This window comes from Salvia hispanica, chromosome 5 (genome assembly GCF_029641045.1).
Source record: "Salvia hispanica isolate PSC_SH4W2 chromosome 5, Shi_PSC_v1, whole genome shotgun sequence".
In the NCBI taxonomy this organism is placed as follows: domain Eukaryota; kingdom Viridiplantae; phylum Streptophyta; class Magnoliopsida; order Lamiales; family Lamiaceae; genus Salvia; species Salvia hispanica.
Genome location: NC_142696.1, coordinates 17,472,627 through 17,488,747, shown reverse-complemented (window position 1 = coordinate 17,488,747; position 16,121 = coordinate 17,472,627). Strand labels below are relative to the sequence as shown.

The 16,121-nt window shown below is 38.0% G+C and overlaps 1 protein-coding gene across 1 annotated transcript; it reads left to right on the top strand.

Annotated features, from left to right (window-relative positions):
- The first annotated feature begins 4,793 nt into the window (after positions 1-4,793).
- Positions 4,794-16,049, top strand: LOC125187601 (nuclear pore complex protein). The gene is made up of 24 exons (XM_048084226.2): positions 4,794-4,994; positions 5,583-5,908; positions 6,653-6,722; positions 7,110-7,225; positions 7,487-7,518; positions 8,396-8,521; positions 8,829-8,987; positions 9,921-10,013; positions 10,116-10,283; positions 10,619-10,717; positions 10,879-11,111; positions 11,197-11,254; positions 11,741-11,829; positions 11,957-12,088; positions 12,206-12,328; positions 12,619-12,717; positions 12,798-12,986; positions 13,299-13,473; positions 13,561-13,717; positions 13,911-14,113; positions 14,666-14,807; positions 15,134-15,294; positions 15,462-15,578; positions 15,754-16,049. Exons 1-24 carry the CDS (start codon positions 4,915-4,917, stop codon positions 15,820-15,822), a joined length of 3,216 nt encoding a protein of 1,071 aa, XP_047940183.2. The 5' UTR covers positions 4,794-4,914; the 3' UTR covers positions 15,823-16,049.
- Positions 16,050-16,121: the final 72 nt, after the last annotated feature.

The window sequence follows — 16,121 nt, the reverse complement described above, 5'->3', positions numbered from 1 at the left end:
GTCTTCAAAATTGTGGCATTGTAGATTAGGACATGTAAATTCAAAAGCCGTGAAAAGATTAGTAAATTTAGATTTACTAAAGGCAATTGAAGTGGATACCCAAGACAAATGTGAGATATGTCTAGAGGCTAAAATGACTAAGTTACCGTTTCACTCAGTTGAACGGAAAACGAAACCCCTTGAATTAATTCACACGGATGTATGTGACTTAAAGATGGTGCAAACTAGAGGTGGTAAAGAGTACTTTATCACTTTTATAGATGATTGCACAAGATATTGCTACATTTATCTTTTAAGAAGTAAAGATGAAGCAATTGAAGCGTTCAAAAAATTATAAGAACAAGGTTGAGAATCAACTTGGTTGTAAAATCAAAGCGATTAGAAGTGATAGAGGAGGCGAGTATGTAGCCCCGTTTGAGGAGTTATGCAACACAAGTGGTATAATTCATCAAATAACTGATCCATATTCACCACAATCTAATGGTGTAGCAGAATGCAAAAATCGAACTCTAAAAGAGATGATGAATGCGTTGCTACTAAGTTCAGGATTACCATATAACATGTGGGGGGAGGCTATGTTGACAGCCAACTAACTATATCCTAAACAAAATTCTACTCAAAGGAAAAGACACCACTCCTTATGAGTTGTGGAAAGGAAGGAAGCCATCCTGCAAATACCTCAAAAGTGTGGGGGTGTTTGGCGAAAGTGATGGTTCCACCGCCCAAAGAAGTTACAATTGGACCTAAAACAGACGATTGTATCTTCATTGGATATGCACTTAACAGTAGTGCATATAGATTTGTTGTTCACAAGTCTGAAATATCGACAATTACAGTAGGAACAACAATCGAGTCAAGGAATGCCGTATTTCTCGAAAATACATTTCCGTGCAAGGACAAAGAAGAAGTCCCAATCAGTTCTGAGAAAAGAATTGAAGATGAGGCCACCTGTACTAAAACAGTGGATGAAGCCACTAGTTCTACATCAGCGGATGAAGAGCCTAAATCGCGCAAGCGAGTGAGGCTTGATCCAAGTGATGCAGTACTAAGACGTGGAAGTAGGGTCAGAACACCAAAAAGCATTTGGTCCTGACTACATTGCTTTTATGTTGGATGAAGAGCCAACGTCAATAAAAGTAGCCTTCGATGGCCCAAACGGGTTACATTGGAGAGAAGCTGTTCAAAGCGAAATTAACTCAATTTTTGCTAAACCACACTTGGGTGTTGGTTGATCTACCCGAATGTGCTAAACCTTTGAAGTGCAAGTGGGTACTTAAAAGGAAATTTAAGGCCGATGGAACAGTGGATAAGTATAAAGCTCGACTGGTTGTAAAGAGTTTTAAACAAAAGGAAGGATGTGACTTCTTCGATACCTATTCACCTGTAACGAGGATTACATCTATCTGAGTGCTTCTCGCGATTGCTGCATTGCACAATCTTGAGATTCATCAAATGGATGTTAAGACTGCGTTTCTAAATGGTGAACTAAAGTACGAAATCTATATGGAACAACCCGAAAGGTTTGTAGTATCTGGACAAGAGAGAAAGGTATGCAAACTCGTAAAGTCACTATATGGATTGAAACAAGCGTTGTTGCAATGACACTTGAAGTTTGATAATGTGATGTTATCAAATGGGTTTAAGATCAACGAGTGTGACAAATGTGTCTATATTAAGAGCACTGACAACGGATATGTTATAGTGTGTCTATACGTTGATGACATGTTAATCATGGGTAGTAACACTCAAGTGATTAACGAGACAAAGACTATGTTAAAGAGAAACTTTGACATGAAAGACATGGGTCTAGCCGATGTAATTCTTGGAATGAAAATTCTAAGAACATCCGATGGAATCATCTTAACCAAATCTCATTATGTTGAGAAGATATTGAAGAAATTCAATGTCTATGATGGCGTGCCGGTTAAGACTCCAATTGAACTCGATGTTCATTTGAGCAAAAACAAGGGCGAACTCGTTGCACAAGAAGAATATGCACGGGTCATTGGGTGCATTATGTACTTGAGTATTGCACTCGGCCGGACATTGCTTGTGCCGTGAACAAGTTGAGTCGTTACATGAGTAATCCAAGCAAAGAGCATTGGAAAGCTCTTGTAAGGATTTTGAGATATCTAAAGCATACTCAAAATCATGGGCTACACTTCTCAGATATCCCCCGGTACTTGAAGGGTACTGTGATGCGAATTGGATATCCGACAATAAGGACTCATTTTCAACAAGTGGATACGTCTTTACTATTGGTGGTGGCGCTGTCTCGTGGAAATCCACGAAACAGACATGTATAGCCCGTTCAACCATGGAATCAGAATTCATAGCTTTAGATAAAGCTTGGGAAGAAGCCGAGTGGCTTAAGAACTTCCTTGAAGATATTCCAGGTTGGTCTAAGCCAGTACCTCCAGTGTTGATTCACTGTGATAGCCAAGCAGCTATCGGAAGGGCAAATAGTGGCTTCTATAATGGTAAGTCTCGACATATTCGTCGAAGACATAATACTGCGAGACATTTGATCACAACAGGTGTGATTATAATTGACTATGTGAAGTCAATAGATAATCTAGCGGATCCGCTAACCAAATGGTTAAACCGTGATCAAATGAATAAGTTGTTAGAGGGAATGAGTTTGAAATCCACAAACTAAAGAATTGTCATAGTGGTAACCCAACCATGATGACTGGAGACCCCATGATGACTATGAGAGTTCGTGTGAAACACTCATCTATATCTTCCCTAGAGAGCAATAGAGTGTTGAAAGCTTGCCTTGTGGTGAGGATAAGTCTATGACTTTTAATCACTCCTAAGGACCGAGTAGGGCAAGATACTTGGAAATGAATCACCTATGTAACTGTGAAGGGTGGCCGCTTCAAATTATACACTTATGAATCCAAAGTGGTGTCCAAGGCCGCAAATGACACAAAACATGAAAACGGATGAGGTTGAGGTGTTTAAGTGTTAACACCATTGTCTCAGTGCACGCCATGGGGGACTAGTTCAAAGCATCGCGCTACTAGGCCGCTTGTGTATCTGCTGGCGTTGACTATGGAAGGTTCAAAGCTAAAAGCTACCTATCCTTATGCTTATATACCTCTCGAGGGTTGAGCTTGTGTCTGCATGCATATGCATTTGGCTATTTCCACACATGTGGGGGATTGTTGGAATCTATGCCCGGTCAATGGACTTTGACCAATTATAATTTCAACGATACATTTAAGTTTGTGAAATTAAATGACACAGCGTCGATCTACGTTCGGAGTAGATGACCGTGGTATATTCATTTTCTCAAATCTGAGTCCCGGTGAGAGAGAAATAATGGATTAAAGTTGTGCAAAATTGCAAACTAATTAAATGAGCTATGAGAGAAGCTATGAGGTTAATTAAGAGAGTTAATTATCCCACATTGGAAGTTACAACCTTATTAATCTAGTATTTAATAACAAGGATTATTACATGTAATAATTATAGTGGACTAAGATGGGCTGTAAGAGCCCACACGCGCGCGCCGCGTGCCGTCGTGCTCGTGTCCTTGTCCTTGGATCTTGGCAATTGGTCTTTGGGTGGCCTTTGGCCTGTTACTTGGGTCTGGTCGTGGGCTTGGTGCCTGGGCTCGACCCAAGGCTAGTGGGTCTAGTTCTTTTTAGACCACCACCGTTTCCACGTCAGCGAGCCAAGCGGGATGACACCTCGTCAGTATGACGCGGTAAAGCCAACGTGGCTGACACATGATAGTCCACGTCGTTTGAATGAACCTAGACGCGTCTAGATTCATCCTCTCAGCTTCAGCTCCGTAACATCATGTAACCGATGACCCAAATAAGAACATCCATGCCCAGACCGATAAACTATTCATACCAAAAGGGTTACGAGTTCAAATCCTGTCTCCGCAACATCTTTTTTTAGCCAAATTTTTTTCGGTCCTTCAACCTTTTGAGCGAAATGCAGCAAAAGAAAATGAAGGAAAATCCATGGACCGACCCCATCATCTCCACCCCGTAGGAACTACGAGATCACCCCAAGGGTGCCTTCGGCATCCAGGGGTCACGGACCGACCCCGACGACCGTTACGAGTCTAGGAATGATGATAGCCATCATGACTGTTAACCCCCTGCAGTGGACTAAGCCTATAAATAGGCTAGCCATTCCATGCATTTCCATACCAGAAGCTAGAATACACAAAGCATACATTGCATACTCTCTCTCCCTCTCTGCATTGTTTTTCCGTCGAAAGCTTTGCTCTCTCCTCCATCCAGTTCGCCGGAGCTCTGCTGATAGCGGTGCTGCTTCATCAGAGACGTAACCGTTTTATCTTTGGGGACGAAACGTCAATCTGAAGAGCACTACCGGGACCTATCTCGTCTCGCGGAAAGAGGCCTCCTCGACTCGGCTAATTTTGTTCACGGTTTACTGTTTCAGTTTCTATATTGTAATTCGTTTCAGTTTGTTCCTTTTTGTATTCCTTCTTTGGATTGTATTACGCCCGATTATCTCTTATAATCCTGAAACCAACAAAAAAATTGTCATATCCTTCTAAGTAGGAGTATATAATAAAATAATCAACAAAAATTATGTGGAAGTGTTTCACGAAAAGAAAATAAATAAAATATAAAAAAAGTTTAACTCAGGAAATTAAAAGGAATTCTTGTTTAATACTAGTAATAATTAAGAAGAAAATGGAAATGAAAAACAGAAAAAGGGGACTTGAAAAAAAGGAAAACGGATGTAGGGGAATGGACTAATAAAGGCAAAAGAATTAAGGTAGGAAATGATGTGAACGGCGCCGTTTTCTGCACAGCACCATAAAAATAGTACTACTACTCTAGAATTAAACCCTTCCCGCCTGTAAAGCCCTAACTTGAGTTATAATTTCCATCCTCAGTCGGCGAGCTAGTTTCTCTGGCCATGGAGGTCGACATGGATGTTTCTCCCAGCTATTACGATCCAGAGAATCTCAGCAGTAGAGAGCGGTTCCGTCGATACGGGTAATTTGATTTGTTTTCCCGATTCTATTGATTCTGGGCATCGATTTTGTTGTTTGTTTCTCAGTTTCTATGCGTTATGCTTGGTGTTAGGATCTGCATTTGCAAATTTCAAGCTCCGTAATTGTTTTTACAATACTCGCATAATGTTTGTTTTCTCAAAATTTGGGAGTTTGCCTGTTGTTCCCTGCTTTTTTTTGGTAGAATTATCCATAATTTGTCCAAGTTCGCATAGTTGATTATATGGATCAGAGCCGGAGGTACTGTCATGGGGATCTATTTTATCTGTTTATACGCCGCATCTCTTAGTTGGGAGCAGATTGTATCTTTAATGAGTTACGGTACAGAAATAGACTAGGACTCCATTTCAGAGTTGACTAAAGAAATAGTAATACAAGTGTGTCCAAATATCTCAATTCATCAATTTTCAAACAAGTGTCTCCTTTGATATTCTGGAGCTATAGAATGCTGTCTTGAGGCAGGTGTTGAATTTGGGAGATATTTATATAAACTAGCTATTCAAATGCTCTCTGAGTTTTATGGATTTTATGTGATGGGTTACTGGAGTTAAAAATATATCAACATGTGCAGGAAAAGACATCCTGGCTCTAGCCTATCTCCTCATCATGATAATTCGGCTTCAAGATTCAGTAATGCTGCTTTATTTCTTGAAAACATTAAACATGAGGTTGAGATGCATGAGACGGATTTCGGAGGAACACCTTTTGAATCTGCTGCTAAAAGGAGATCTTACCATGATAGTTATGGAGTTTCCACAGTTGATGGTGACATTGATATGATACGCAGGAGGGGAAGTGAATCTCTTAAGGTCTGCAAGAAGGAAGAAGATGAGCACATTGAAAGTGCAGATACGACTTTCTCTTTGTTTGCATCTCTATTGGATTCTAGTCTTCAAGGTACTTAATCGTGTTGTTTGACTTATGAAATTTGCAACTGGTGTTGAGGCTTTGAGGGATGTCTCAGCAGATACAGACATTCCACAGCTTTGTTTTATACTACTAAGTTTGGCAGCTGTAGGGTAGAAGTGACTATACTAGACCTTTGTTTGGAACTTTGGATATTGTTTTATGTATAATTATATTCACGTCCTTGATGAGCTGTTTGCTGTATAGAATGATGGAGTTTATGTGGACCTATAGATTATATATGTCTCAAAACATTTCTAGAGCCCTTAAAATGTGCAAAATTTTCCTCTATATTGCTTTATATGCAAGATGATCAGTCGCATATATCATGAGTTCTCTGCACTGGAAACTGAGGAGATAATAAAGAATTAAAGACCTAGGGGCATGATCTGTTGGAGCCTGGAGGTAGATGCTAAAGTATCTGTTATGAGTAATGAGTTTATCATGCAACAAGAACAAATTTTAGTTGGGCATAGAGACGTATAAAATGAACCAATAAGCTAGTTACTATTCTATGATAACATAGTTGGAGTCTAATTGTTGTATATGCATCTGTAAGCCACACTTGCATTTTGGTATTCTTGCGTTGATAAGCAAATGCTAATTTTTTGCCACATATTCATAAACATTGTTTGTTGTACTTTAGGAAGCTTACAACTTTTGGCATATTGTTGAGCCAGCAACTGTATTAATTTCAAGTAATTGACTTCTCAGTTTGCTGTTTGTATTCTGCAGGGTTGATGCCTATCCCCGATCTGATACTACGTTTTGAGAGTTCATGCCGCAGTGTTTCAGAGTCAATTAGGTGTTTATATGTTAACTTAAATACTGCTTTCATCAGTTAATAGATTTTTTCCACAATTTTTTCAGAGGGTTGAGGAGAATTTGTGGTTGGTATTGGTTTTCCATTTTACATTGTTTCTCTTGCTATCTAGATGCTGTTGGTATTAACTACATATTATATGCATTTTGATGAATTCTAAATAGCAGGCTTTGTGTGAAGGGTGGTTGAATCTTTTTGCTGAACCTGGAAAAATCATAGTCAATGATAAACTCTCTATAGATGCCTATGTTTGGCTTATTCATTCATCTAATGTGTGCCACTATTTGCTCCCTTTAGTTGGTGAAGAAAAAGATGAATAATTTTTAGAGATTCCAATTTGAGTAATGACCAATCTGTTGTTGGGTGCAGATATGGTGCCAACGAGAGGTATAGAATAATCGAGGATAAGTTAATGAGGAAGAAAGCTCGATTCTTGCTTGATGAAGCTGCTTCGTGGTCTCTTCTATGGTATTTATACGGGAAGGGTAATCTGCTTAACTGTAAAGAACTTTTATGTTCTTGCATCTACTTCTAAGAGTATCGTTTTCGAAATTCCATACTCTCCATAGTAGTAAAACCTTTGAAGTTAACCTATATTGTACTGAGTCCTGAAGCATCTTGTTGTCTGTCTGAATCAAACACTTCAGCCTTCAAGTTTGTTCTTTGTTTGTTTGTATGTTAATGATTTTATAATTTTTTCCAAAGGAAGTATATAAAGCTAAGGTATTTTCTTATTTTTTGTGCAGGAAATGAAGAACTCAGAAATGATCTACTCCTGGTATCCATAATTTAACAACATCATGTGTAGCATGATAGGATTCACTTTAAATTTGTTTTTAGAGCATTCACAATGGGGGGCCGATCAAATGAGGCGTTGATCGGCTCCCCCATCGGCCAACCATTGCAACGGAGGGGCCGATGATCAGCCACCCTACCTCCCCCCCCAAATGACCTTTGTATCGGCCCAAGCCGATGGATAGGGCCTTTGATCGTCCCTCATTGTGGAGAAAGGGCCGATCATCGGCCCTATCGTATATTATATTTATTTTTTTTGAAATTTATTTTTAATTCTCTATATATACCTCCACTTCCCATCATTTTCATTCATCCCTCCACTTCCCATCATCCCTCTTCTCATTCTACACTTCCTCTCTCTACAAAATGGATTCCGACAACTCTTCGCATTATTTGTTTTTTTCATCGGTGTTTTTTTCTAGGTTTTTATTTGTGTTTTTTTGTTGGTTATTTTCTGTATATTTTTAAAAAGTATGTTTTTTTTTTAATTAAGTATGTTTTGTATAATTTATTTGTCGTGAATTTATTTGTGTTCACCATTTTATCGCATTTTAGTTGAGTGAACAATTAAAATTGAAATATACAAATATTAACGATGTGGACATGAAATGGAAAGTGGGAAGGGCCTTTGATAGGCCCTTCCATTACTGGGAGATAGGCCCTTTGGAAAATGTGGGATAAAATGATGATGTGGAAATAATAAAAAAAGAAGGGCCCTCTGGGAAGGCCCTTCCATAGTGAATGCTCTTAGTCATATAGTTTTTCATATGTCATCGACTCATCGTTAGTATTCTCAGTTCTGACATAATCCTGTTGGTTTGTTAATTGTTATACATGCTAAATGAGTTACTTTATGACAGTTCCCAACAACTTCCCATTTGGAGGCGTGTCAATTTGTCATAGAAGATTATACAGCACAATTATGCCTCAGGATTGTTCAGTGGCTGGAAGGTTTAGCTTCTAAAGCGCTTGATTTGGATAATAAGGTAATATGTGCATCAATACATTCATGTTTGTAACATATTATGATGAGAGTAAAACAAACATTTCACTCTTATCTGTGGGTGTGCATCTGCTTATTTTAACACTGGTTTCTGGTGGTATTATTTTTTGTTGCCTTGAATGGTTTACATCTCTGGAGTCACTGTACGTTATGTCAAAGTTTGTTAGTGCTCTTACTAAAACATTTATGCCATTACTGTGCCTCACATCAGTATGTTGACCCATACCAAGTCTTCAGAGGCTTCAAAGATGACTTCCTCACGCAGAATTGTTATTTTCATTTTTTTTCAGGTCAGGGGGTCTCATGTTGGCACTTACCTTCCAAGCTCTGGAGTTTGGCATCATACACAAAGACATCTTAAAAGAGGTGTCTCAAATCAAAAGATAATTCATCACTTGGATTTTGATGCACCAACACGAGAACATGCTCAGCAGCTGCTTGATGATAAAGTACATTTCTGCATAAATATTTTTGGTATATGGATAAATATATACATGAGGCCAAAATGTCACTTCACTTACATCAGCCATTACCTTTTAACATATGCTTATTTCTTTAAATGCTTAACTTGCTTGATTGTTAGTCTCCTATTTTGTCACGATTGTTTGTTTGCTTTGGTCTTTGTTGTGTTGCTCTTGTTCTATTATAGTGCTGTTTTACATCCTTGTAAAGTCGAGCAGACATTGTATTTCCTTTGGCTTTTACCTGGCAGAGCTGTATGGAGCCTATCAGACACTTCCATATACTGTAGCAACAAATTCAGTTTGAAATAGTACTAAGGTTCTATTCATATTCCCTCTTTAATGCTTAGTAGTTAGATGGTACCTAGAATCAATTAAGTGGAAATCAATTCTAGAATCTTACAACAATCAAGAGACAACAATAACTATTAGAATGTTAAGAGGGCATGGAAACTTGTAGATTTGTTTAGGAGGAAGAAAGAGAATGTAATTAAGATATTAGGAAAAATAACCGTTAATATGATGATTTACCTACTATTTATTTTTGCTTTAAGTTAGCAGTATTTTAGTTTCAAGTTTTCCTTATGTTACCACACTGTTGTCTGTGCCTGTCTCCTGCCATATTCTTTTTTCTTTTGTTCGAGTACTTAACTTTTGCCTTGAAATTTCTGAAAGTAGATTCTATTTTGGTGATGAATAATGCTTCCTTGCCATATGATGTAGCAGCACTAATTGGTATTCTTTTCATCTATGATTCGTGGCCCTGTGGCATTTCAAATATATTTATAATTGTTGGGGTATAATTTATGGAACTTATTAGTATTTCTTTTAATTGGTTCCACATTATTATGTTAAAGAACCTTTTATTAGTCATAACCGTTCCATGCTGATTCTTACAAATGGATTTTTTTCCAATAATAGAAACAAGATGAAGCCCTTTTAGAAGATGTCTGGACTCTTCTGAGAGCTGGGAGACTAGAAGAGGCTTGCAATCTTTGCCGGTCTGCGGGACAGGTATGAAGTAGAAGTACTTCAGAAGTTTTAGATTTATTTATGTTTGTTCCAAATGCCAAAAAACAGAGTTTCTTATGTCCGGTGGAAACTTTTCTTTGGCAGCCATGGAGGGCTGCAAGTTTATCTCCTTTTGGGGATTCCAATTTATTACCGTCACTTGAAGTCTTAGAGAAAAATGGCAAGAACAGAATGTTGCAGGCCATTGAACTAGAAAGTGGAATTGGTCATCAGTGGTATCTTTGGAAATGGGCTTCCTATTGTGCATCTGAAGTAAGTAGTACGCCAAAGTCATTGCTTTAATGGTTTATCATATGATATGTACACATTCATAGATAAAAAGATGGATTTTATAAAGCTGCTTCGTTAAATAGTAATGGCCATGGAATCTGCCATTGCTTTATCCAATCCTTAAACCTTACAGACTTAACTGTGTAAGATATAGAATCTCTTGAGTTTCCTAATTTGAAAAGCACTTGGAAATTTTAGCACCTTCAATTAGGGTGCAAATTTACAGATTTTTATTTGAATATGTGCATTCCTGCATAGTCATGATCTACATTGTACTGTTGAACTGACGTTCATTTCCTGGTTTTGTTCTATTTGAGAAAATTGCTGAGCAAGATGGTGGCAAATATGAAAGTGCAGTATATGCATCCAAATGCAGCAATTTGAAGCGCCTTCTACCAGTTTGCACTGAATGGGAGGTTTGTCTCTAGGAAATCTTATACCCACTGTGTTACCTCTTCTGTGCTGGGCTGGTGGTAGGGATGGAACTGTGTATAACTATCTGATTCTCTGGTGATATTTCCGAAAGCAAACTTTTTATTATGTTAGTATTACACATGTCATCTTTCTGTCTTTTCAGTCTGCATGCTGGGCAATGGCTAAATCATGGCTTGATGTCCAAGTTGATATTCGCATAGCTGGCTTGCGGCGAGGTGAAGATGGCCAATTGAATAATTTTGAAGAAGCAATTGGGCGAAGTCCAGGGCAAGGAAATCGTGTATCTCAGCCCAGTGGACCAAATAGTTGGCCACTTCATGTGCTGAATCAGCAACCAACGAATCTTTCATCACTGCTGCAGAAGCTTCATTCTAGGTACATGCATCAGGCTTTGGGAATTTAAATTTTCCTTTATTGTCAACAACTGATATTGGGTGAATTCCATCTTGTATACTATTAGTGATACTGTGCATGAAGCTGTTACTCGAGCATGCAAGGATCAGCAAAGGCAAATTGAGGTAACAAGCCTTGTGGATGAGACTTTTTGTCCGTGCTTAAAGTATAAGTTCCATTTCATATTGTTAACTTCCAGAAGATGCTTGTTTACTAAAAATGACTGACTTCTTATTATACCTGCTTGCAATTGCACCTTTGGGGGATTAGTCTTTGATTTTTATTTTTTTCCACTTCATTTAATTTTTGCATTTTGGCTTACTTAGGCAATGTGAATAACCTACTCCATGATCAATATCATGAAATGAAAAGCTTTTGCCTTTCTGGTCATATGCTGACACTCTTTCACTTCATGGACATTTTAACTGGAATGTTATTTCTATATATCTATTTATTTATTTTATTTTTTCATAAATCTGTTTTTGTGTTCTGTTGTGGTTTTTTGCAAGATAGCAAATTATATATAATTTATGGGAAGATAAGTTCCAATGTCATACATGATACATCATGGCAGTTACTGCAAGGAATCATTGACAATATCCTCCACGCAGATGAATCTTATGGTAGGGGACATACCCCATTTGCTGGACCTCATATACTCTTGGGTATCACCTTCAGAGGATGACGGAAATATGTTCAGGTAGTACTTACATTCTATTATTCTGTTATTTAATATAGATGCTTCATGTACCATGCAGAATCTCATTATTTATTGTTTGTGAATCATGATTAATACAACTCTGCTGGACATGCATCTTGTTTCTCAGGCCTCATGGTGATCCACAGATGATGCGCTTTGGTGCACACTTAGTCTTGGTGCTTCGCTACTTGCACGCAGATCAAATGAAAGATACTTTCAAAGAGAAGATAACGACAGTTGGTGATTTAATTATTCACATGTGAGTGGATTGTTGTTTAGATGGTCTAACTGTTGGGGGGTTCTGTAGATGCAAATATGTCAGCGTGAAATTTATTCTCTCTGAGTTTGTGTAATTTGTTGGGTGATGGTCTTTCAGGTATGCAATGTTCCTGTTTACTACGCAGCATGAGGAGTTAGTTGGAATATATGCATCTCAGCTTGCCCGCCATCGCTGTGTCGATCTATATGTCCATATGATGGAGTTGAGGCTTAATAGCAGGTATGCAGTTACGGGTACTAATCATGATGATCTTTATTTTGTTATATGTGATTTATTTATTGACGTTTCAGAATTGGTCTTCATAAAAGAATTTCTCTTTCTGCTACATGCATTGCGAGTCTTTTACACTTGTGACCCATTGGTATTAGATGGATGATCCATCAGTGGGCACCACGTATGTACAATAATGTTGTTATGTAACTTGGATTGTGTAAAATATCATTCGTTTTGTCTGTTCATATAGCTCGTTAAACTAGTAGCATCATTTGCTGCATCTTCTCCATATGCAGTGTGCATGTCAGATACAAGATCTTTATTTCAGCTATTGAGTATTTACCTTTTTCTCCCGATGATGACTTGAAAGGCAGTTTTGAGGAAATCATTGAAAGGTACACTCAGTTTATTTTAAAACTCATTACTAATTTTGACTTCGACAAACTGTTCATGTGGTCAATGTTTTGCATCACAGAATTTTGTCCCGGTCTCGTCAAATTAGTACTGGAAAGCATGACAAGTCCTCTGATATTGCAGAGCAACATCGCTTGCAAAGCCAACAGAAAGCTATGGTTGTTCAGTGGCTTTGCTTTACACCTCCTTCCACAATTAATGATGCCAGAGCTGTTACTGCAAAGCTTTTCCTTCGTGCACTAATGCATAGGTAGTTGGTTTATGTATCCTATTCTTCAAGAGTTTCATTGAACTGTAATATTTTCACAGTAGGCTGAGATTCCTTGAATTTTTTGTTATTTTTAAATTCCAGTGTGCTCTTTATGACATTCGCACCACATACATGACTTTGGGGAACTTGGTTTACTTATTAATTATTTGTGTATTACTTACTACTTTTCTTTGGCTGCTGCAGTATTTTTCTAAAAATGCACACCTTCATATCTTTTTGCTTTATTTAATCGTAGCTTTCATTTTCACACCTGTGTTTTAGTTGAGTGATTGGTTTCTTCTGGTGATGTAGCAATTTGCTGTTCCGGGAGTTCGCTCTTATTTCTATGTGGAGGGTACCTGCAGTACCGATTGGCGCTCACACAGTGCTTAGTTTACTTGCTGAGCCTTTGAAACAACAAACAGAACTTCTCCATTCTACCGAGGATCGTGATGTTTCTGAAAGTTTCAGAGAATTCCAGGATTGGGTATATCTTTCACATTAAGTCTGGCTGTTATTGATATTATAATAACCTCTATTGCTGACTCCTCCAGAGTTTTGTTGTAATAATCAGAGTGAGTACTTCTCTTGCGATGCAAAATATCGCAAGTGGCTAAAAGTTAAACTAGAAAATGCCGAGGTTTCACCTGGTAAACTATCACCCGAGGAAAAACAGAGGGAAGTTACTGCAGCTAGAGAATCTCTCGAGTCTTCATTTTCTCTGCTACTAAGTGAGCTATTCCACTCTGCTTATCTACATTTCCATGGATTAGATAGGGAATTAGTCTAGATGTTATTTTGTTGTTAAAAGAGATTTGTTGTTTAAGCTTTTCATCATGAATATGTCCAATGTGAGACATCTAAAACAATGTTTGACACTGTGACTGCGAACTGACAGTTGTTCATACTTGTGATTGTCTTTAGGAAACAATGATCCTTGGCTCATTCCAACTCAAGATCATTTGCATGAATCGGTGGAATCTGTCTACCTAGAACTGCATGCCACAGCTGTTTTATTACTACCTTCTGGTGAGTGTATGACACCTGATGCTACATTGTGCACAACATTGACAAGCGCCCTTTACTCATCAGTTAGTGAAGAGGAAGTTCTGCATCGAGAATTGATGGTAAAAAGTTAACTTCCATCTTTGAATTCTTTCCTCTGTTTTATAAGGAATTTGGGAAGATTTTATGTGCCAAATTGCTGCTCTTAAGCATTTTCCTGTTTTAATGTTACTTGTGCTACCCTCCTATGTTTTGGAGGATTCCCAAATGTACTTATGTAATTTGCTTCGCTACTTGGCATGGATTGCGATAGTCATAGACATGTACCTGTACTTCTCTGTCCTTGGTAATTCTAATTCTAGTTGTAAATAATCATCAATCTCTTGGATTCACGAAAAAGCTAATGGTAACAAGGAAACCATAAATATAACAGTTTAGCAATTTGGCCTACATCTGAGGATGAATGCTAAAAGAAAACAGCTAATACTGTTTTCTATTTATTGCATCAACACTGCTGGAAATCAATGAGAACAATAAATCAATCAAATCCATCAAAGAACCAGATTATATATAATCATAAATTCAAAATAACATGTTTTTTAAGTATTTCAAATTGTTATCTCTTATATTCCAAAGAATAGCTTTGAGTTTTAGAGTTGTTTCTATGTCTGCAGGCAAATGTGGCCATCTCTCCTGGAGAGAACTCTTGTATTGAAGTTGTTCTTCGCTGCTTGGCAACAGAGGGTGATGGGCTTGGACTACATGATCTCAATGATGGTGGGATTCTGGCTACTGTCATTGCTGCTGGCTTCAAAGGTATGGTTGTCCTAGTTATGGTTATCGTCTTATTGCAAGATAGGCATATTGGAGTTAAATGATTTCTATGGTACCAGAATTACATGCTGAGTCGATTTCAAATCGGCATTTATGAATTCTCTGCCATTAGGTCTTTTGCAGCCTCTGTTTCCAAGCATTATGTGGGTTCGTAATTCTGAATGTCACTGGCCTAGTTGATTTCAAATTAGAGTGAAAATAGATAACTTCGATTTGGATAGTTCTTGTATCTATAGTCAGAATTACCTGCATGGTAGTTCTTGATACTCATGAGGTGTGCACATTTGAAAAAAATTTCTCCATATCAGGAGAGCTTGCTCGGTTTCAAGCTGGTGTAACGTTGGAGATCTCCCGCTTGGATGCTTGGTATTCAAATGCCAGTGGTTCTCTGGATGGGCCAGCAACATATATAGTTCGTGGCCTGTGTCGCAAGTGTTGCATTCCAGAGATTGTTCTTCGATGTATGGAGGTAATGCAAATTACTTTAATCATGTTGAGTTCAATCAGGTATATGTAAGTGCTGCATTTGTTTAAAAAGTAATCAGACTATTATATCATAACTTCACCATTTCTTTTAGACTTTTTAGGGAAAATGTGCTTTGATACTTGTAATAAATGTATTTGTGAATGGTATAGGTATCTGTTTCACTGATGGAGTCTGGCTATCGACCAGAGAGGCATCACGAGTTAATTGAGCTCGTCACCTCTCCTGAAACTGATTTTCTCCATTTATTTAGCAAGGGGCAGTTGCAGGTAAATTTCCTCTCAACTTTTCTACTTCCCATTGAGCATATAATTGCTAGATGCCTGAACCAGATATTGCTCATTTAATCTTTGATTCTAAGAAATGAACAAATAAGACCTGTTTCTGTAATCCCTTCCCCAAAAGTACCATGATGCTTACTTTTGGACATTTGTGTATATGCAGGAACTCCTCCTGTCTGAGAGAGAATATTCAATAAATGAGATGGATCTTGAGGAATTGCCAGGCTCTTGAATAGCACAATTTGGAATCCTGCAAACTAAAGCTGATGAAAGCAAAATTAACGGCATTCATAAACACCACCGCCCAGCCCTAGGCACCATTTTCTTGGTATATGGTACAGAAATTCAGAGCTATATATGGCTTAGTCGTGTAGCACATACTGACAATTTACATTAAATCGAATGTAATCTAGAGGACATGTTTAACACCTTTTGAGCTTTTGAAGCACTTTTCTTTCATTGATTGTGAGTTGTGACTTGTTTGAAATGCCGTTGATTGTTGGTGATTGAACCTGCTCTAATATTGTTTAA

What these genes read in the sequence shown, in the direction of transcription:
- LOC125187601 (XM_048084226.2), top strand. Translation starts at nt 4,915, where the DNA reads ATGGAGGTCGACATGGATGTTTCTCCCAGCTATTACGATCCAGAGAAT. An exon ending in CTTCCTATTGTGCATCTGAA is followed by an intron (nt 10,284 to 10,618) that starts GTAAGTAGTACG and finishes GTTCTATTTGAG; the next exon opens with AAAATTGCTGAGCAAGATGG. An exon ending in ATCAGCAAAGGCAAATTGAG is followed by an intron (nt 11,255 to 11,740) that starts GTAACAAGCCTT and finishes TCCTCCACGCAG; the next exon opens with ATGAATCTTATGGTAGGGGA.